This window comes from Nuphar pumila, chromosome 9, assembly GCF_984573655.1.
Source record: "Nuphar pumila chromosome 9, dmNupPumi1.hap1.1, whole genome shotgun sequence".
NCBI lineage: Eukaryota > Viridiplantae > Streptophyta > Magnoliopsida > Nymphaeales > Nymphaeaceae > Nuphar > Nuphar pumila.
Genome location: NC_143257.1, coordinates 114647097 through 114668855, shown reverse-complemented (window position 1 = coordinate 114668855; position 21759 = coordinate 114647097). Strand labels below are relative to the sequence as shown.

General features: G+C 36.0%; 1 protein-coding gene across 2 annotated transcripts; it reads left to right on the top strand.

Moving 5' to 3' along the window:
* The first annotated feature begins 1926 nt into the window (after positions 1-1926).
* On the top strand, positions 1927-18750 carry LOC149828948 (E3 ubiquitin-protein ligase makorin-like). 2 transcript variants are annotated; one of them, XM_090017814.1, is made up of 8 exons: positions 1927-2046; positions 4054-4141; positions 4288-5060; positions 15900-15969; positions 16957-17045; positions 17165-17216; positions 17351-17524; positions 18420-18750. In XM_090017814.1, the coding sequence occupies exons 1-6, from the start codon at positions 2036-2038 to the stop codon at positions 17196-17198; spliced, it is 1065 nt and encodes a 354-aa protein (XP_089873940.1). In that variant the 5' UTR covers positions 1927-2035; the 3' UTR covers positions 17199-17216; positions 17351-17524; positions 18420-18750. The 2 variants fall into 2 exon arrangements, with proteins under 2 accessions (XP_089873940.1, XP_089873941.1); XM_090017815.1 differs by having other exon boundaries at positions 4288-5041; positions 18420-18589.
* Positions 18751-21759: the final 3009 nt, after the last annotated feature.

The window sequence follows — 21759 nt, the reverse complement described above, 5'->3', positions numbered from 1 at the left end:
CTCGGATCCGAGGGTCTGATTTGATGTGTGGACCAGGTCTCTGGTTTTGCAAACAAAAGATCTTGGATCTGAGATGCTCAAAACCCCAAATACACTAATCTCCGGTGAAATGGGGTGGGGATATATGGACATCCATGTATCACAGTCGCTTATATGGATCTCATACCACTTTGGATCTGAGATTTGAGGCAAATACACTAATCTCCGGCAGGGGCGTAGCTAGGATTCATGTGTGGGGGGGGGGGGGGGGAACAGGGGTGTAGCAAAAAAAAAATTTGGTTTGATAGTCGGGGGTTCGGGGACAGCGCCCCCGATTTTTTTTTTTTTAGATAAAATAAAAAATGGCTACAATTATTAATAAAAATCTATTTCATATGGACAAATCAAACTATCTGCTGCAGTCTTTTTCAACCTCAACAGAAAGTTCTTAAACATTATCTAATGGCGATACATAACACTGGTGCGATAATTTGAAGCTCATAACAATGCATAAATTTTATTTATAACAAAATAAATCAAAATACAAAAGTGCCGCACTCATGTGACATAGATGAGGAGAGAAAACTCTTGGTTAATGATTTATGTTTCATAGTTGCTGAATTTTATTTGTTATTAATGTTTCATAGTTGCTGAGAATTCTTGCTTTTCTAATTTCCTTTTTCTTTCCCTCAGTTTTTCATAGAGGATCATTTATGTATAATTAAACTTTTTTCAACCTAAGGACCATTCATTGCACACACATACGCACACAGAAAATGTACTCTAAAATAGACAAGCCATGCTTATCTATCCAGCATTTGGTAAGATCACAATAGATCCGATTTATTCATAAGATTGGACCCTTGACCCATTTGCATCCCTAAGTCCAAGTCATGGGCGACCCTTTCTTACTTGGACGTGCCCTTCGATGCATAGTGACAAATATCGTGAGAGTTATGAAAATCTCGCAATAATGTGAAATTGCCTGAAAGTTTAAAAAGGTAATTTCTTGCAAGATTTATGAAAAAACATAAATACCACGATTTAAATGTGATATTTATGTTTTAAATGGCTATTTATCATGAAAAAACCATGTATTTTTATTTTTAAATATTTGTATTAATATTTTATTATAAAAATAATTTTTATATTTTTAATTTATTTTTTTATTGCCGAGATTTTGCCAAAAAAAATGTGAGATTTATGAAAAATTTTCAAATTCTCACGAGTTTTTAAAAAACAAGATTTTGCCGTTTTTAACGTTTGTCACTATGCTTCGATGATGATGTGTTGGGGCAATAATTTTCCTTCCACAAGTCACATCCCTAGTTTATTTTTCTTAAACCAATGTCACAAATCTCAGTCTGTCACAAGGACACGCTATTTCCATGGCGTATCCCTGGTGACACGGACACTTGGACATGGACAGCAACACATACTGGTAATAATTTTAATGTTTTAAGTATTATTTAAAAAAATGTATTTTATAATATTAAAAAATAAAAAATAGTTTTTTATTGATTAAAAATAAAAAATCTATATCCACGTGTCCACTTTTCCTAAAATAATTGAACTTCTGAGTGAAAACCGCATCACACTTCCTCGTGTCCATTTTTCTTTGTGACAGAGATCTCAAGTCTTGAAATTTTATAGGTGAGAAAAAAATAAAGAGTATTAATAGGAAATTAATATTTCGATAAAGTCATGACATTCTTAAAATATAAAAATTCTCTAATGACAAGATCAATTTAGAACCATTTAGGCCTTTGAAAATATCGCAACAAAATCTGTGATATTTTCAAGTATCGCCGATATTCAAGACTGTGCGGCTGTGCCTAAACCTCGTCTCTGCTTCTATACAAATGGCAGCATGTGCACGCAAGCTTGATTTTTAGCTTCTTTTCAAAAACACGAATCAATTACTCTACAAAAAAAAAAGGTGAAGGTCTAAAAATAAAATCCGGCTATGGTGAGGTCGCCCCCCTATATAGCTAAATCTTAGGCGTCTGAATCGATTGGACCAGATTCCCTTCCTTCCTTCCTTCCTTCCATCGTTATGTCGAAGAGGTAATCCGTACCCCAGCCTTTGAATTATCTTAGTTTCTTATCATTTCAGCCGCTTTCTCGATGTTATGATTCTTGTTGGAGTCATTTAGCGCATCAAATTCAGCAGTTTTTCTGCTGCTCTCCAAGAATTTTTTGGTTCGATTTGCCCTTGTTTGAGCGATTCTGTGTTTTTTATGAGCAATTTGTTAATGTGGTGTTGTTATACAAATCAGTTGTCCTTTGCTCGATGCGTGAAAATTTTCATGGTTTGTCATCTGGGTTTAGATTTTTGTTTCAATTGGTGTGGTTGGTTTTCTATTTTTCTCGACTTCTCTTGTTGATAAAGAAAGATGGTTATCTTTAGAATCAATGAATTCTGGAAAATTTTGTGTTTTTTCTTTTTATTTGTGGTGATATGAGGGTATCGTTTTATTGTCATTGATTGTGCTGATAATTGGAATAATTATGTTCTGTTTCTTCTTCTTTTTTTAATTGGTGTGGTTGATTTTAACTTTCTTGAGCTCTCTTGTTCTGTTTTTTCTTTTTATTTGATGGTTATTTGAGGGTGTCTTTTTATTTCCTTCGATTGTGCTGATAATTGGAGGAATTGGGTTCTGATTGTTTTTTCTTTCAATTGGTGGATGGTTTTAACTTTCTTGAGCTCTCTTGTTGATAAATATTGATGGGGTATCTTTAGAATCTATATATTTTGTAAGCTTTTGTGTTTTTTCTTTATATTTGTGGTGATCCGTGGGTATCTTTTATTGGTTTTGATTGTGTTGATGATATAAGAGTTAGGTTGTGTTACTTTTATTTTTCTTTTATGCATTATGCTTTGATGATAATTTTATCAAATTGAGTGATATCCAGGTCACAGGTGCGGTTGGGAAATTATCCAATGATCGTAAATAGTTTGCGCAGAAAGAAAATGAGTGCATTACTGGTTAGAGGAATTTGACACCTGATTTTCCTGCTTCTTTTTTGTTGGTATGCTTCATGTTTGGTTGTGAAATTCATGTAATTTGGAGATTTGATTTGCTTGGATATGTGGGGATTGAATAGGAGAGATATGTCCACTTCTATCCTGTCAGATGGTGAAGGCGTCTGGTGGAAAAAAAAGGATGTTGTAAAATATTAATATATGATTCATAGCCTTTTGCAGTGTCAGTGTGTCACTTGACCATCATATAAATGGACATATGATGTGAAAACTGGGATCTGCACTTGGTGCAATTTCAAGATTTACCTTCTTATCTTGAGTTGTTCCCTTTGACCACTTAAATAAATTTCTGAGACAGACAATTTTTGTTGGAAAAATGAGGGATTCATTGTGTTAGTTCACTGAAAAAGTATCTTGTGAGTTGCCTTTCATGCCAAATGTTTTTGGTTTCTTCGTAGGTCCAGATATGTATCTTAAGAATGACTCTCCAATTGTGACTGATGCAGCTGCAAGATCATTCTAGAGTTTAGTGGCGTCTATTAGAAATTTATAGTGTTATTAATTGAATTACTCTCCAATTGTGACTGATGCAGCTGCAAGATCCTTCCAGAGTTCAGTGATGTCTATTAGAAATTTAGTGTTATTAATTGTTTTCAGTACTATTGGATGACTGGCTTGCCTTTCTACTTAAAAATGATTAAAACATCAGATCTTATTCTAGTATTTCCTGCTATATGCCCTGAGCATTTGAAAGTGGATGATTGAAAATTGTTGTGTTCTTTAGCGACTAATTTCTGATTGAAATGACAAATTGTTTGATATCTTTACAAGTCCCAGATCGTTACCTTTCAAGGTTCTTATTTGTTCAACTATGCAGAGTTTTATATTGCTTGGTAGTCACGATGTGGATATAGAAATGGAATTGTGTTATAAGCAGACCACTTTGAAAGACTCATCTGACACTTTATCTGATGGATTGTCTTGTTTTGACTCCAATACCAAATTCTCACCTGGAGCTTATTCTATTTTGAGTGATACCTGGTCTCTGTTCTCGTGCTGTCTTCAATAACAAATTGCTTCTATTTCAGAATCCTTTGCAAGTTCTTTGCACATGGAGCATGCTTGAAGGGAGAGCACTGTGAGTTTTCTCATGATTGGAAGGATCAACTAAACAATGTGAGCTTTAGACTTTCACTATATTGTACCTTCTTCCCAGTCAAAAAATTAAAAGGGTTTCTTTCTTCCCTTAATCTTTTTCCTTTGCTCGAAATATGGCTATTAGTTTTCTGCTTCAACATAACTGTGTGGATTCATGCCTGCAGATCTGCACCTTCTATCAGAAAGGTGTATGCTCCTATGGAAGTCAGTGTCGATATGACCATGTAAAGGCATCTCGCCTCCAAGAACAGACTCATCTTTCAACTTCAGTTTCTCAATCCCTTTCCAACTCAGCTTCGAATGGTTCCCCTCCAGCAGAAAGGGATCCATCTTTAAGGCACACACCGGAGCTTTCAGCTCTTAGCAAACCATTTTGTCCTGATAGGCATGTTTGGAGCCACTGTTCTAAGGATCTTTTGGTTTCTGAGCATCAGTTCAATCGTGATTCTACAATAGCGTCAGCCTCTGATCAGCCTATCTGTGCTTTTGCTGCTGCGGGGAAGTGCCCTCATGGAGACAGCTGCCCTCATATCCATGGGGATTTATGTGAAACCTGTGGAAAGCATTGTTTGCATCCATATAGGCCAGAGGAAAGAAATGAACACATTAAACAGTGTCAGAAAAATAAGAAGCATCTTGAAGCTTTAAGGCAAAGCCAGGAAATAGAATGCTGTGTTTGCCTGGATCGTGTGCTTTCCAAACCTACACCTGCAGAGCGTAAGTTTGGGCTGCTTTCTGAATGTGATCACCCATTCTGTATCTCTTGCATCCGCAATTGGCGAAATAATTCTCCTACTTCTGGGATGGATGTGAACTCTGCACTGAGAGCTTGTCCCGTATGTCGCAAGCTTTCTTATTTTGTTATTCCAAGTGTCATTTGGTATTCATCAGCAGAAGAGAAGCAAGAAATTATCAACAGTTACAGATCAAAACTCAAGTAAATATGATTGTTTTTTCCCTTGTTTTATTAGTTGACTGCATTTTCTCTTGATCATATGCTTTGTGCCTTTACTTGTTATGCAGTGCTGATTATTTATTTTTCATGCTTTGTGGATATCATTGACAATATCCTGAAGTTCTTGGGTAACAATGAATTGTTTTTCTTGAGGTCAAAGTCTGCTATTCAGTTTCAAAGTTAGACTTGTATATTTACTCAGATTTCTCATGTTACTCAAATTATTGATTTCTCTCCTCCATCTTATAAATCCAGAATATTTGCTTGAGGTCAAAATTTACTGTCCGTGTCACAGCCAGATCATTCAGATGCATTTGTTTGAGCAAAAACTGGTAGCATCTCTGTTCACTGGGTGATAGGTGAAGCAATATGGTTATGTTGTTTGACTCTTGGCCTAATAACAAAGCACACTTTTGTCCACTTAAATTTATTTATAAAGCCAAAGCTTTTAAACTGTGTGTGTGTGTGTGTGGTTGGTGTACAAATTCTGAGCTCTAAAACCACTTATTGCACTGCCACAAATTACCTGGAGCATGTTGCAACTTTCCACAACCACCCAATTGTTAGCCATGACATTTTTCTCTAGGTATTGTGAAGACTAAAGAATAAGGCAAAGGGGGCAGCCCAACTAGAGGTTGGGCTAGCCCCCAGCGGTCATAAATATGACTGTTGGGACTAGCCCAATGAATAGTTGGACTGTCCCAAGTTATATTGACTATAAAAAATAAAAAAATAAAAAAGGAAAATAATAAACAAAAAGTATAAAGTCGTCCCCTAATGGGCTGACCCCTATTATAATGAAAAATAACTGAAATACCCTTGATGGGTATTTCAGTTTATATATATATATATATATATATATACACACAATGTCTTAACACCCCTCCTCAAACTCACGGTGCAACAACCGAGAGTTTGCCAAGGAGGAAGTGAATTTAGAAATTCTTCACATTGTTGTGGCAATCTGATGCAACTTTTTGGTAAAGTATTTTTAAAAGATATTTTTCAATAAAATCGTCCGTATAAACCATGCACCAAATTGTAAAAATTGGCTCACACAAGTGGTGAAGTCTGGATCGAACATAGGAAACATGTTTAAATACTTTTTTACCCTACACAAATACAATCTTTATTGCCTTGAAATAAAAAAAATAATTAACTAATTGAAATGAGTTACCCTCTTCAGAGGGCTCAATGAATAAAGAGGCCTTATTACAATTTTAACTTAAAAATAAATGGCCCTAAAACTAAAAGAAAAGCAAAAGGGTTCTTCTTTTCCTCGCAAACTAGCCTTCTTTTCGTAACACGTGCACGGCCCTTTGCTAGCGTTTTCTTATCCTTCAAAGTTGAACCCTCCTGCAAAACACAAAACAAGAAAAACAAAAGGAACAATTTTCTAAAACACGAGGGTTAGTTATCAACAAACCGAAATCAGTTAACCACTGCGAGCACAAAAATGTATCTAACTAATTATGAACCAAACTAAAAAATCTAATCAACTAACTACAAGAAGAAATCAAAACAACCCAACTAACTAATTGCAACTAATTCCAAAAAACGTTAAAGCCCCTAACTAATTGACTTTGCAGTATTAAATTCATAACTTAACCTTAACCAAATCAAAAGCAACTCGCTAACTCATTACCTATCATATGAATAAATAAATTTGCTCTAACTAACTATGAGAAAGGTAAAAATCAAACTAACTAATTAAAAAGGCAATGCCAAACTAGTTACGAAATTTAACCACAGAAATTGACATCATATCATCCTAATGCATGCTGCCGCCAATCACACGAATCTGGTAATACCACTACCTATGCATACGATGCAACAAATGCAATATTACTCTATTCTAAAAAACAAAACATAAAATATATCATGCTACCCTACATGCAATTTCTAAAAGGTAATGAAAAATACTTAAAGTGCAGAAAAAGTAATGAACGGGGGGAGAAGAGGCGTACCTTGACGATCCGTCTTCGACGGAAGGGTTGAGGAGAAGAGCGGCCTTTCACGATGTATGCTCGTCATGCTGCACCCCCCGACGAAAGAGGAAGAAGATACCGGCGAAGAAAAAGACTAGAAGAGAGAATGAGGAAGAAAGTAGAAGAGAGGAGGGGAAAATATCGGTAGAGAGAGAGAGAGAAGGGGAGGCGTGAGTTCCAAGATGAGAAGACCCCCCCTCTTCTCTCATTATTCTATTTAAAGAGAAAACTAGGGTTAGAGTCTTAAAAAAAAAATTTCTAACAACCCCATAAATTTTTACGAAATTCTATTTTCTAAAAACTTGTTAAACTTTACTAAAGAAAAACTCAAACGGGCATAAATTTGCTCATTTTTCTTTTTAATTGAAATCAGTAAATCTCCAAACAAACAAGCATTATTAGTCACTTTTTGAACTTAATCATGCACATAAACATGTAAAGAATATGCATAAAATTATGCATGATGACAATCCATTTCGATGTGCTTGGTTCTTTTATGGAATGTATGATTGTCCACTATGTAAATTGCGCTCTTGTTATCACAACAGTCTTGAGGATTCTACTATGTGAACTCCCAAGTCTTCTAGCAGCGGTTTCAACCATACTAATTTGGTGGTAGTTGTCATCATAGCACGATATTCTGCTTCTTTAGAAGAAGGGGACACATTTTGTTGTGTCTTACATCTCCACGAAATCAGAGAATGACCTACAAATACACAAAAATCAGTGGTTGACCGAGTCACATTCACATCTTCCCCCCAATCAAAATATGCAATAACTTCTAATAAGGATGAAGATGAAAGAAATAATTCATAATTTATAGTGTTTTTAATATATCTAATAATCCTTATTACAACACTCATGTGTACTATAGTAGGAGCATGCTGAAATTGACTAACAGAATGAATAACATGAACAATATTAGACGAGTAATAGAGAGATAAGATATGGCTTCAAACATTTGTCTATATGGAGTTGGGTCCTTCAGAGGCTCTCCATCATCTTTCTTCATCTCAGCGTTGATGACCTCTGGAGTATCAACTTTTTTCTCATTACAAAACCTGGATCACTCTATTATCTCGGCAACGTACTTAGTTTGAGACAAAAAATAACTACGAGGTGAATATGCCACTTCAATACCAAGAAAATAAGGTAAAAAATCAAGATATGTCATATCAAATTTGAACTTTAGAATATCTTTGATATGACTAACTCCCTGCTTATCACCTCCTGTGATCTATGTAACCGCGACACGGCAAAAGGTCGGGTCCTGCACTACGCCACAATTTCGGGTCCAGCGCATACCCAAAATCCTAATACAATCTAGCCCTTCCTCCCTCTCTCATGAAACCCTCTGCCCCACCACACTACACAGCGCACCACCCTCCGCCCTTCCTTCCTCTCTCACGAAACCCTCACTCTCATTTTGCTCTCCTCGAAACCCCTCCTTATCTCTCCCTTTGTCTCTTTATTCCCCTCCTCCCCCTCTGGCTCTCATCTATGTTCATAGACCTGCCCTTCCCACCCTCGACAGCAGAGAGAAGAAGAAGGAGAGAAGAAGAAGAAGGAGAACGAGGGCTATGAGTGTGTACCCGGATTTGTGCATCACGTTGCCAAAATTGAAAAGGCTAGAAGTGATCGACGCGAAGAAACCCTTTTGCTCTTTTGGCGTCATCCCGATCAGGAAACCCTAGATCAACAACGACGATAATCAAGAGAGAGAGAGAGGTACCTACGTCCTCTGTCTTCTTCTCCTTCCCCAGAGAGAGAGAGAGAGGCGGTGGGGTGGGAGGAGACCTTTTCTCCGTATTTCATCTTTTAAAGTTTTTGAACCCCCCCGCCACCACCACCACCCCTCCCCACCCCTTTATTCATTTTTAATTACACCTTATTTATTTAAAATGTCACTTCATGACACCCTTTATTCATTTTTTACCTACACCCTCTTTTATTCAAAATATCATCCCACAACTCCCTCTTTTTATTAAAACTTGTCCCTCGTTTACTAAAAACTACTAAAAATTGTATTGGACCTACAAACCATTATATGGATCTTGCATTGGACCCCCCCCACTATATATATATATATATATATATATATATATATATATATATTGCCGTGTTTCCGTACCCTTATTTTTTGAAATTGTTGTGGCGTACCCTCCGTACCCATACCCGTACTTGTACTCGTACCCAAGTAACATAGCCTGTGATAATCATGTCATTCACATAGAGCAACAAGATAACTATCCCTGTATCAGAAGACTTAACAAACAATGCAGTGTCAGCATAACAAAATTTAAAACCTAGTTGAGTCATCACAGTACTAAATCGATCGTGCAAAGCCTTTCGCAAACGAATAACTCTTCTATGTGCTAACTCTAAACCTGAAGATGATTCCATATAAACTTCCTCATTAAAATTATCATTTAAAAAGATATTTTTAACATTCATCTGAAAAATAGGCCATTTTTTAATTGAAGCTATAGAAATGAGGTTTCTAACAGTAGTTATACAAGCAACAAGAGCAAATGTCTCTTCATAGTTGTTATCATACTCTTGACTATATCTTTTAGCTGCAAGTCTAGCTTTATACATCTCTAATGTTCTATCACTTTTGGTTTTAACTTTATAAACCCACCTACATCCTTTAGTTTTTTTCTTTCTTGCGTAAAGTTTGAATTTTTCAAGTTTTTGCCTTTTCTAAAGCTTCTAATTCATTGTTCATGGCACTAATCCATTCTTGATGATTTTTAGCCTCATTATATGGAGAGGGTTCTACATAGGAGTGAATGGCCATAAGACAAGCTTTATAATGGGGTTCAAATGATTCATAGGATATGAACCTACTAGGTGCCTTAGACATTCTCATAGATCTCCTAACACTAGGTTGATCTATGTCTTGACTTTGAGAATACCTTTTTAATGCACATGGAGGATGTTCTTGAATTCGACGAGAATAAACTTGTATTTCATTGAAAGTGACATCATTGTCAATTATATCAATAGAAGTATCATGTGCATCATGAGTGTCATCGTTGTCACTCTCATGCACATCTTGAATAACATTACCATCATTCACATTAATAATATCATTATCATGCTCCTCAATATTACCGTTATGCATTAAATCAAACAAAAAAGAGTACTCATATGGTTTCTTAGAATCAATTTTTTCAAACCCTTTTTCCCTTTCAAGAAAAGTCATTTCTTGAAACATAAAGCTTGTCCTTTTGAATATCATAACATCTATATGCATTTTGGTTTTCGGCATAGCCTAAGAAAACACAAGGGATGGCCTTTGCAGAAAGCTTATCATTTTTGGAATAAAGAACAAAATATTTGCAATCAAAGACTCTTAATCTTTTATAATCATGAGGCATTTTAAACAATTTTTCAATAAGAGAAATATTTCTTAAAATACTTGAAGACATTCTATTAATTAAATGGACCGTCATAAGAGTGGCTTCGGTCTAAAACCTTTTTGGAGCATTTTTGGATATGAGAAGAGTCCTAGTGGTTTCAATGATTATGTTTTCTTTTGGCCAAACCATTTTGTTGTGGTGTAGGTGGAGATGATTTTTTATGAACAATCCATTGTTTGTTAAGGTAATTTTTGAAGTCATTTGATATAAATTCTCCTCCGGAATCAAATCAGATCTAAAGATTTTAATGGAGGCTTTAAATTGATTTTTAACATGACTATGATTTTTTTTAAAACAATCAAATACTTCGGATTTGAATTTAAGAAAATAAATCCATGTGTGTCTACTATAGTCATCCACAAAAATAACATAATAAGATACTCTTCCTTCAGATATTGTCGGTGCCGGTCCCCATACATCCGAATGAATTAACTCAAATGGTTTCTTGGAAACAAAATGATTAGGTCCAAAAGGTAAAGATTTCATCTTTTCAATACTACAATCTTCACAAATTAATTCTTTTTCATTATAATTTTCAAGAAAGAGAAACAAATACATTTTTGACATGCTTGAATGTTCTAATCTCCTATGCTAATTTTCAATGTCTTTTTCAAAAAAATTATAAAAAATTTGATTAGAGAGTTCAAAGTTACCCGTGTAGTAGAGGTCACCTCTTCTATGGCCTCGCCATGTTGACTTCTCGGATCGGAGATCCTGCACCATGCAACGACTAGATGAAAAAGTGACCCTACACTCATGATCGGTAATTTGAGAAACAGATAAGAGATTGAAATTTAGTTTAGGTATTACTCTAATGTTTGGAATATGAAAATTTTGATTATTTTTAGAAAAAACTTTTGAAGTATCAAAACTTTAGACTTTTAAAGATGTTCCATCAGCGGTTGAAACATAGAAATCATTTTGGTTAATATGACATTCGATAGTACGGACTCATTAGGAGTCATATGAAAAGAAGCACCAGAATAAAAAAATCCAAGAAGTCTTACCGTGATCCACGTAAGTAAAAACGGCCGTACCGGAGAGAGAAGAGTTTGGACCTTTGAATAGCGGTTGATGAACTTCCATGAGTTGATCAAGAGACATGTTTTCAACACTTTTGGAGACTTCTTTTGCTCCACCTTTTTTGAATAATGGCCTCATGAAGGCCACTTTCTTTTATTCTCTTCTCCTCTTTGGACAAAATGGCTTGATAGGGCCCGATTCATTACAAAAGTGACATGATTTTCTTTTTGGAATCATCGTCATTTGAACTTTTTCTGAAATGTGGAGACTTGTATACTCTTGTGTAGTTTTCGGGCCTTGACATAGCAAGCACCGATTCTCTATCTTTGGTAGAGGAGGATTTCTTGAACCTATTCTCTTCCATAGTTAGTTCATCAAGAGTCTCAACTATGGAAGAAACACCTCCTCTATGTAAGGGTGTTGCTTTGGTTTCTTTAAATTTGGGCCTAAGCCTATTTACAAATTGATAGAATTACTCCACTTTGACTTGCTTTTTGCAAGTTCTATATCTAATGGACAATGCCACTTAGGCTCAAGAACAACTAACTCATCCCAAATGAGAGACCGAGTATTATAATATTCTCTTATGCTCATGTCTCCTCGAGTCATAGTCATCATGATGCAGAGCAGGCCCAGAACATCCCATGCGCCTAGATCCAACAACACGTAGAGTTCATATCGGGTCCGGGTCCAGACCCGGGATCCAGCCAAAACCCTTTAAATAAGCTGCCTAGGGTTTCGTGAAAGTGGGGGGGGGGGGGAGAAAATATCAATACTGCAACAGCCTTTTCCTTTATGTTTTTTTCAGAGTTTTTTCTTTAACGCACAATCGGCAGCAACCTTTGTCTTCCTTTTCTGTTTTCTTTATTACTTTCTTGTCAGCTTTTTCATTTCTTTAATGATCTGTCAGTTTTGATTGCAGCAGCCTTGGGTTTTCTGTTTTTTTCTTTAGTTTTTGTTGTTATTGCTTGCATTCAGCCGACTCCTTTTACTGTTCCCTTTTGTCATTTAGTGTTTGTTTTCTTCTAGCCGTCCTTTCCTTCGCCTTCTTTATTTCCAATCTACTGTTGATTCTTTAGTTACATTCTGTATGTTCATTTGAAAATTTTCATTGAATAAAATTTAAGCCCCATCATTTACGGTGGGCATTCTTTTCATTCTTGCACAACGCACGACCGTGAGGGTCGTGCCCTTTTCTCCAGCCGACGTCAAGAACGAGCAAGCCGACGCTTTCACTCCCACACTGCATCACATCATCTTATTTTGGAGGTTACATACATGGGCTATATCTCTTAGAGAGTATATATCTTGTACTTCCAAGCATCACTAGCAAATTCAAATTTTGCTAAACTAGAACACCTTTTTATGTCCATACTATTGATGAGTCACCACATGATTTTAGATTGACCCATCTTTCACTCTTTTCATCTTCTTTCGTAGTCGGCAATGACTTTGTTCATGTCATCTCCTTGAAGCGCCACTTGCCGTTTTCATTTTTGGTAAGTACAAGATTTGGTTCTTTCTCGGTGCCATCCACCAAACCCCATAGACCATTTTCCCAAATTTTATGCTTCACTATGGGTGCCCACATCACATAGTTGTTGTCGTTGAGTCTCACAGGAATGGAAACAATGACTTTTCGTTCATCCTCCATAGATACGAAAGAAGAGAGATGGAAAAACATAAGATGGAGAGAGAGAAAAAGAATGATTGGAGGCGAAGTTCTTTTGGATCACTACAAGTCCATGATCCCACAATCTCACCTCCACACGAACAAACTTCGCGAAGATCTCAATACCGATGGCTCTGATACCATGTAATGAAACCAACAAAATCACAATAAAGTGCTACTAAGGCTACAATGCATCACAAAAGCAAAGTGATCACTTATGGACTCACACACTCTCACAAGGAGAAACACACTAACAACTCACAAGTAAAAAATATAATATGTTTCACATTAACAAAATGCTTAGAAAAACATACACATTACAATGGGGAAGATCCCCTTATATAGACAAAAGAGAAGACACAAGAAGAAGAAGAAGTCAAAAGACCCAACGACTAGTTCGGCTATCCCAAGTCATATTGACTATAAAAAAGAAAAAAGTAAATAATAAACAAAAATTATAAAGTTAGCCCCTAATGGGCTGACCCCTATTACAATGGAAAATGACTGAAATACTCATGATGGGTATTTCAGTTTACATACATAACAATACAACAACTACGCCTTCATCCCAAAACAATTGGGGTCGGCGATATGAACCAAAAAAGAAAATCATTCTGGGTCCTCCACATGAATCCTTCTCCTCCAATCATTTCTATCCAATGCCATGTCCTCGGTGAGGTTCAAAGCATTCATATCCTTTCCTATCATCTCCATCCGAGTCTTCTTAGGCCTACCTCGACCTCTTTTGACTAATATATTTTTCCATTTGTCCATCCTTCTAACTGGAGCATCATTAGGCCTTCGCCGAATATGTCCAAACCATCGTAAACGATTTTCTCTCATCTTATTTTCAATGGATGCGACGCCTACCTTCTTACGTATCTCCTCGTTTCGAATCTTATCTTTTATTGTATTTCCACACATCCATCGAAGCATACGCATCTCAGCTACACTCATTTTTTGAATATGATGTCTCTTGGCAGCCCAGCATTCCGTACCATATAATAAAGTTGGCCTAATTGTCGTCCTATAAAACTTTTCCTTCAACCGCAATGACATTCTACGATCGCACAACACTCCAGTTGCACTTTTCCATTTCATCCACCCAACTTTTATCCTATGATTTATATCTCCATCAATTTCTCCATCATTTCGAATGATAGATCCCAAATATTTGAAACAGTCATCCACCGATATTTCTTGCTCGCCAAGCTTCACTACACTCTCATCACTACTGCGTTGCTTACTAAACCGACATTCCATATATTCTGTCTTACTCTTACTCAACGTAAAACCTCTTGCTTCCAATGTCTGTCTCCATAATTCTAACTTAGCATTAACCCCAACTCTAGACTCATCAATCAAAACAATATCATCAGCAAACAACATACACCACGACACATTTTGTTGAATTGATTTCGTAAGTTCATCCATCACTATAGCAAATAGGAAAGGGCTTAATGTAGATCCTTGATGTAACCCAACTGTTATAGGAAAATTGTTTGTCACCCCTCCACAAGTGCGGACATTGGTTACCACTCCTTCGTACATATCTTTAATTATACTAATGTACTTGAGAGAAACACCTTTCTTTATCATTGTCCACCAGAGAACATCCCTAGGTACTCTATCGCATGCCTTCTCTAAATCAATAAAAACCATATGCAAATCTTTGTTCTTCTCTTTATATCTCTCAATAATTTGTCTAAGAAGATGCATAGCTTCCATAGTTGATCTTCCAGGCATAAAACCAAATTGATTCTCCGATATCATGACAACCTTCTTCAACCTATGCTCAATCACCTTCTCCCAAAGTTTCATAGTATGACTCATGAGTTTTATACCACGATAGTTTGTGCAATCTTATATGTCACCCTTATTCTTATATAGAGGCACCAAAGTACACAACAATATATATATATATATATATATATATATATATATATATATATATACAAAAAGCGTACAATCTCTTAACACTATTGTGGTGCCTTTGATGGTTTGTCAGTGAGAGGTGTTATGCAACTGTTTACTTGATGGTGATTTGTTGTGGAAGCCGACTTAAAGTAGTCATTTGGTCACTGCATCTAATTGTTGGACCATTTACTAGATTGCATGCGTCCAGGCTATGTCACATAGGTGCGGGTGCGGATGTGGGCGTGGGTACAGGTGTGGATGCAGCGATGTGGCACTTTAAAAAAACTTGGGTGTGGGGATGCAGGAGGGTATATATATAATTTTTAACAGTTTTAAGTTAACACTACGTGTGTGTGTGTGTGTGTGTGTGTGTGTGTGTGTGTGTGTGTGTATTAGATAAAAATGGACTTGATTAGGGTTAACTGCATCTACTTTTGGATAGAAATGGACCTCAATGTGGTTAACTTCACATAACACAAAGGAAGCTGTGTCCAAGTGTCACACCCGCCTGGGTGCAGGTGCGGTGCCCTATTAGAAGAGTCTGTGTTACATAACATCCAAGGAATAAAGACTCTTTTTCGTGCTAAATTCTTTTAGAAATGGCTTATTATGAACTTGCCTTTAACGATAGATAATTCTACTGGCGAATGTGGTGTTGTAAGTCCTGCTTGTTAAGTTATTACCTGTCAGTGCTGTGTGTAATTATGATCATATTAGGTGGTACAAATTTATCGATTTTACAATGTGACTGTTGGTATTTTAAAGCTTGAGTATTAATAAATAGTTTCTGTGGCAGGTCTATTGACTGCAAATACTTTGACTTTGGTAATGGCAACTGCCCCTTTGGAACTAGTTGCTTTTATAAGGTACACCTGCTTTCATATATATTCCATCAATCTTAGTTTGGTTCATGTTGTTAACCCACTTCTGTCTTGGTGATATCCGTTTCTGTTATGTTATTGGAGTTGGGAAAATTTGTTGCTGATTGCTATTCTATAATGTGGGTTTTCTGCTTTTGAATATAAAATGATACTGGCTTCTATAAGAGGTTTGTCCTTTTAAACATGACTCATCTTGATGCTGCATGACTCTAATTCCAGCATGTTTCTAGTAACAAAGTTGGCCATGTTCTTCTTGACCTTCTTTGGATGGGCATTTATGTTTGAGTTGTATATATTGTGCAGTCAATTGGCATTGGGATAAATCTTGTTTTTTACTTTTCTTGTATTAGGTGCGTGCCTTGTATATTTGTGGTACTTGTGATTATTGTAACTAATTGTGAATTTGAAAACTGTCATTATCATCATAAAGGAAAAATAAGCTCAAGATTTGCATGGTCTAATGCAAGGGTACAAGTTTTGAATCATAACTTTAATGACCTACTGAAGTTCCTTTATACTTCAGATGGGTGCACTCATCATATGCCCTAAATCGAGATGGACTACTTTGTGCAGATTGCTGAGATATTATCAATCTTGTATTGCATGAACACATGCTTCACCTATCTTTTAAATGAACAAATGCAAGGATCCATTTTAAATACGGCACCTGTCTCTCTCTTTCTCTCTGTGCACAAACAATAAATAACATCAAATCCTTTTTTAAACTCAAAAATCTGATACCATGCACTGATTTCTGAAATTGATGCCTGTAACTATGTCTAGGTTGTTGAGAAATGTAATACATGCTTCATTGTTGTGTGTGCTACCCCTCTCGTACATTTTATTATTTATAGGGTATTCTTGTACTTTTCCATTCTTCTCATCTTCTTTACTATCTTTCTCATGGTTGGAACCCTATTGCTTTGATATAGGTAACATCAGTTATTGATTGTAGTGGTATTTGTTATGCAGCATGCATACCGAGATGGAAGGATTGAAGAAGTAAAATTGCGGCATCTTGGTGCTGAAGATGGAAATAGTGTGATTGCAAAAGACATTAGGTTTGAGTTGTACTCTCTCTTTCATTGAGATTCTCCTTACGACATGCTGGTATGCAAATTGTATGTAACTACAATTTCCCATGGCGTTCACTTACTATCATGCTTTCTTCTACTGCTAGGCTTTCAGACTATTTCAGGGTGTTACATCTGTAGCTCATGGCATTGTAGATGGTAATATTGACAGACCTTACAACTCTTCAGTCTTCTGTGGCATCCTATCTCTCTTCTGGTTGCCAGATTGCTTCCCTTTACAAGATAATGCTTGTGGTACTTTATTGATGTTCTGATCCATGACGTCCCTACAGATGGTTGAGTATAGGCTGCACAAATAATGCCATAAAGTTGATGACCAGTTTCAGCTCATATTGTACACTTGATATTCCAACATGGCATGCTTGCTAAATTGAAGCTAGGTTTTAGAAACATGTGGGGAACCGGAATGATCTTTCATCAGAGTTACCTTTCCGGAATAATCTATGGTAATTTGATGCTTTTTTTGGTACTCTTATTGCTTTCACGTTCATGCATTTTTAATACATTTTCTTTTTCAAAATGAAAGAGTTTATTGCTTGATGTTGAACTAAAAGCTTCAACTTACCATCTTTATAACTCTGCACTAGTTTCTTTGTCCACGATGTTGGACATGTCACACTTTTTCTTTATAATTTTTTCCTTTTTAAAAAGAAAAGTTTTCTTGTTAGTATCTGTATGTTATCTAATATGTGGTGACGACAGACGAAAGAATGTATTAAGAGAACTAATCAACAAAAGTCTTTAAGTTTCCATCACAAGTTGTCTATATAGATGAAGTTCTAGGTTTTTGCTAAACTACTTTGTATTTCATCTTTCTCATTAAACATATATTAGTTGTGAGGTGAAAAGGAAATCAACTTCATGAGTTTCATCTCTTCATTGCAGATATGCATTGAGGTGGCACCAAGCAAGGAGTTAACAGGATGATTGCCATAATATAAAAGCTTTCAATGTTCTTTTTATATAATTTTTTTCTAAAGATGAAAGAATCTATTGCTTGACGTTGAACTACAAACTTCAAATTGTCATCTTTAAAACTCCCCACTGCTTTCTTTGTCCACTATGTTGGACATGTCACACTTCTTTTCTTTTATAAAAAGAAAATGTTCATGTCTTGATATGTTTAATCTGTGGTGACGACAGACAAAAGAATGTATCAAGGAACTGATAAACAAAAGGATATAAATTTCGATCACGATGACTTCGTCAATACTTACCTAGAGTTATCTATATAAACGTTCTGTTTAGCTAAACTAATTTGTATTTTTCATCTTTCTCATGAGACATTAGTTGTGAGGTGGGAAGGAAATTAACTTGATGAGTTTCATCTCTTCATTGCAGATATGCATTGAGGCGGTACAAAGCAAGGAGTTAAACAGGATGCTTGCCATCATATAATGCTTCTGTTGATTTTTGAGTTATGAACAATTGTAAATTATAAAAGGGAGCATTAAGTCCATTATAACATCATTTCATGTGATAGTCATACTATTTATGCAGACTTGTTTCAAGTTTTGGTTGGTTCTTGGTGTGCATTTTAGATGGTTAGATTCATCGCTTATGAACTTATTAAATAGAAGATTTTCGATGTCGAATATGCATAGATGGTTCAGGATATTGATTGATAGCTTGCTATGCGTCAAGAGAAGAAAGCATATTGAAGTTTCATAAATTCATCTGTTGTTAGTGGATCAATGTTTCTTCTAGAGATGTTTCATGAACTTGGTCGCATTCCATTTGGTTCCCAACCCTTCCTAACGGATAAAGTGACATTAAAGGCATAATGTTATTGATGGTTTTATCCATTTCAACGTATGATTAAAACTGCAGTTCAGGATATCCATTTCACGTGTTTGGGTTGGATGTCTGACTGAACTTGTCTAGATGGATTTGTGAAGCTCCTTTCACAGCATGGAATTAGATGTGGGGTTGCTCTGTTTCCCAAAAAAAAAGCCTAAAAAAAAAATTCAAATAACATGAAGATCCAAATCTAATTAGGTTCTTCTGTGTACAAGTTGTGATATGGTAAGGTTTCATAACTGGTCTGATTCGGATTTGGTACGGACTACACAAGTCCGATGCTGAGATGGATCAGATTAGATTTGATTCGGTTGATACCTGTATCTGAACCGAATCCAGAATATTTACATTACCAATTGCAAGCTAATGGCACAGGTACACAAGGAACCGCAAGTTTAATTCAGCAAAATTGGATCAAATTCCCCTATTCTTCTATTCCTCGATTCACCTCAACATGTTTGGTAACCTCTCATGAGATTTAGAATCTCATGCAGATGAGAGAATGAATCTCATTTGCTCAACTAACCAAACATCAGAAAATGAAAACGAGAAACAGAATGTGATTTTAAATCAGATTTTGAATTAATCTCATGTAAGTCCAAATCACAAGATGGAATATGTGATTTGAAATCACGACTCCAAGTTGCATCTGATTCCATCTTATGTGATTCCAAATCACATGAGATGCAACCAAACATACACAATTATAAAGAAACAAAGGAAAAAATAAAACATGGAAAATACAGGCAAAATTCATCTCTTTGAAAAATATAAGGAACAACAAGAATAGCAGGCAGGCAAGGTCTGAAGTGCACCATTTCATTGTCACAGTTTTAAGCCCCTAGTGCCTGGGTTAGTGTTTAGGCTAAACTCCGTATGGAGCAAAACAGATGGGTCAGCTTGCTTGCTCGTACAAGATAAGCTAGGCTCGGTCAGTATCATGCTCGAGCTGGGGTAGCAAGTAAATGACTTGCAAAAATGAGATAATTTGCAAGGATGCAAGCATGCCAACTGCTCTATGAGCCTCACAAAGTTTGCCTGCCAAACATGAGATATGAAGTCATTCTAGCCCTCCCTAATCTAGGGGTGCAAATGGGTTGGATGAGTCGGGAACTTGCCAGATTTGGATCCAAAATCTGAAATGTGAACAGTAAATCTGAATTCAGATCCGGATCTGGATCTGATCCAAGGAGGTAAGGTTGAATCCAAATCCAAAATACATGTGGTAGTACTGGATCCTGCAAAAATAGAACAAAAACAAGCTATTTATATGCAAAATATGCAATCAGATGGATTTTGATTCGGATCAATTCCAGATCCGGCTTAAAATTCTGATATGATTGAACATATCTGAATCCGATCCAAATGCACATTCAGATTTTACTTAAAAGATTCATATCTAGAAATAACATGGACTCGGATCGAATATCTGACCGTATCCCATCCGTTTGCAGTCCCACCCTAATCCAGCATTCCTATCAATCCTTTTTTATAACCTTCTTTTTTTCTCTCTTTTCTTTGGGCGAAACACAAGGATTTGGACCCCTAAGGCGCCACATGGAAACATCCCTTAACTCATAACTTATAGGATAAAAAAGACATGGGACCCATGAAACTTGACATATACTCTTACCGAAAAACAAGTTGCCAATTCTTCGTACAAATGACATCCCTCGTTCTAACATACTGATGCAGACTTGGAGTGAGACACATGATGCACAGACTCACCAGATCCGTTTGGATCTATTTGAACTTTGGTATTTTGATTATGGGTTTTTTTTGAAAGGCAAGCTGGGGTTAGGCAGACCCCTATCCGTTATACAATGATACCTTTGGGATTCAAACTTGCAACATCCCAACACAAGGTGACGTGCACTTGCTGCTCCTACCAGACAAGTGGAGCCCCCATTGGTAATTTGGATTGTGGATTTTGTTAAGATATTGGATCCATGTTGAATATGTAGTGGAGTTAGTCTTTTCTCTTCTACCAAATAGCCACTATAGAGACAGATTTGAGTTGATGGAAGATTGATTATGAAAATGATCATACTGTATGGCTAATTTGACCCGATTCTCTATAAATCCTATAATTTTTTATATTCTCCCGATGTCCAAAATCACAAATATCTGACATCATTAGAACCTTTTTACCCTTCACAACTTCAAATTGAGGCCTTATTGCGATAAAATTGTACCGTCCATCGGCTAGGTCCAACTCCCACTTAAATCCAGAATTACAGGTTTTTTATGTGAAACTCATAAACTCACATACATTTATTTGTGAATTTTTGGTGAAACTGAAACCACAAAAATCACAAATATCCTACACTTTTGCATATATGCCAATATTTCGCATAAATATATTTGTGAAACACCTCTCGTAAATATCTTACTTTTACGCATTTACTTCCCAAAATTGCATAAAGTTATGTGTGCAACTCTACTTAAAGGAAAACAACAAAATCACAAATCTGCTACTTAAATATTTGTAAAAGTCTTATTATATGTGCCTTTTTTAATATTTGTGATTTTGTTGAATCATATATATACTCCTTTTTTATTTGAGGGTTTTTTCTTCTCGTTTGTATATGGAAAGAACTTCTTTGTGATCGACTTTCTCATCTACAGGTTCAAAATGTGAGTTTCATAAAATATATACATGTGTATCTCCATACACATTTCTATTTAATATGATAGCATACAATCAAAGGTGTGAACAGATCCAGCTCACGATCATTGAATATCTCCGTGCGTATTTGTGTTTGGTTGTTGCCATGGATATTTTTTGTATATTTTTTTGTGTTATCATCGTTTAGGGTTTATTATGTTTACAACTTTTTTATAGAAAAATATATTGTTGTAGATGATTTATGATTGTTTG

Bases quoted from the DNA above. Each gene is read 5' to 3' on its own strand.
- LOC149828948 (XM_090017814.1), top strand. The intron at 15,970-16,956 runs GTACACCTGCTT...TTTGTTATGCAG, and splicing joins GAACTAGTTGCTTTTATAAG to CATGCATACCGAGATGGAAG. The intron at 17,046-17,164 runs GTTTGAGTTGTA...TTCTACTGCTAG, and splicing joins GTGATTGCAAAAGACATTAG to GCTTTCAGACTATTTCAGGG.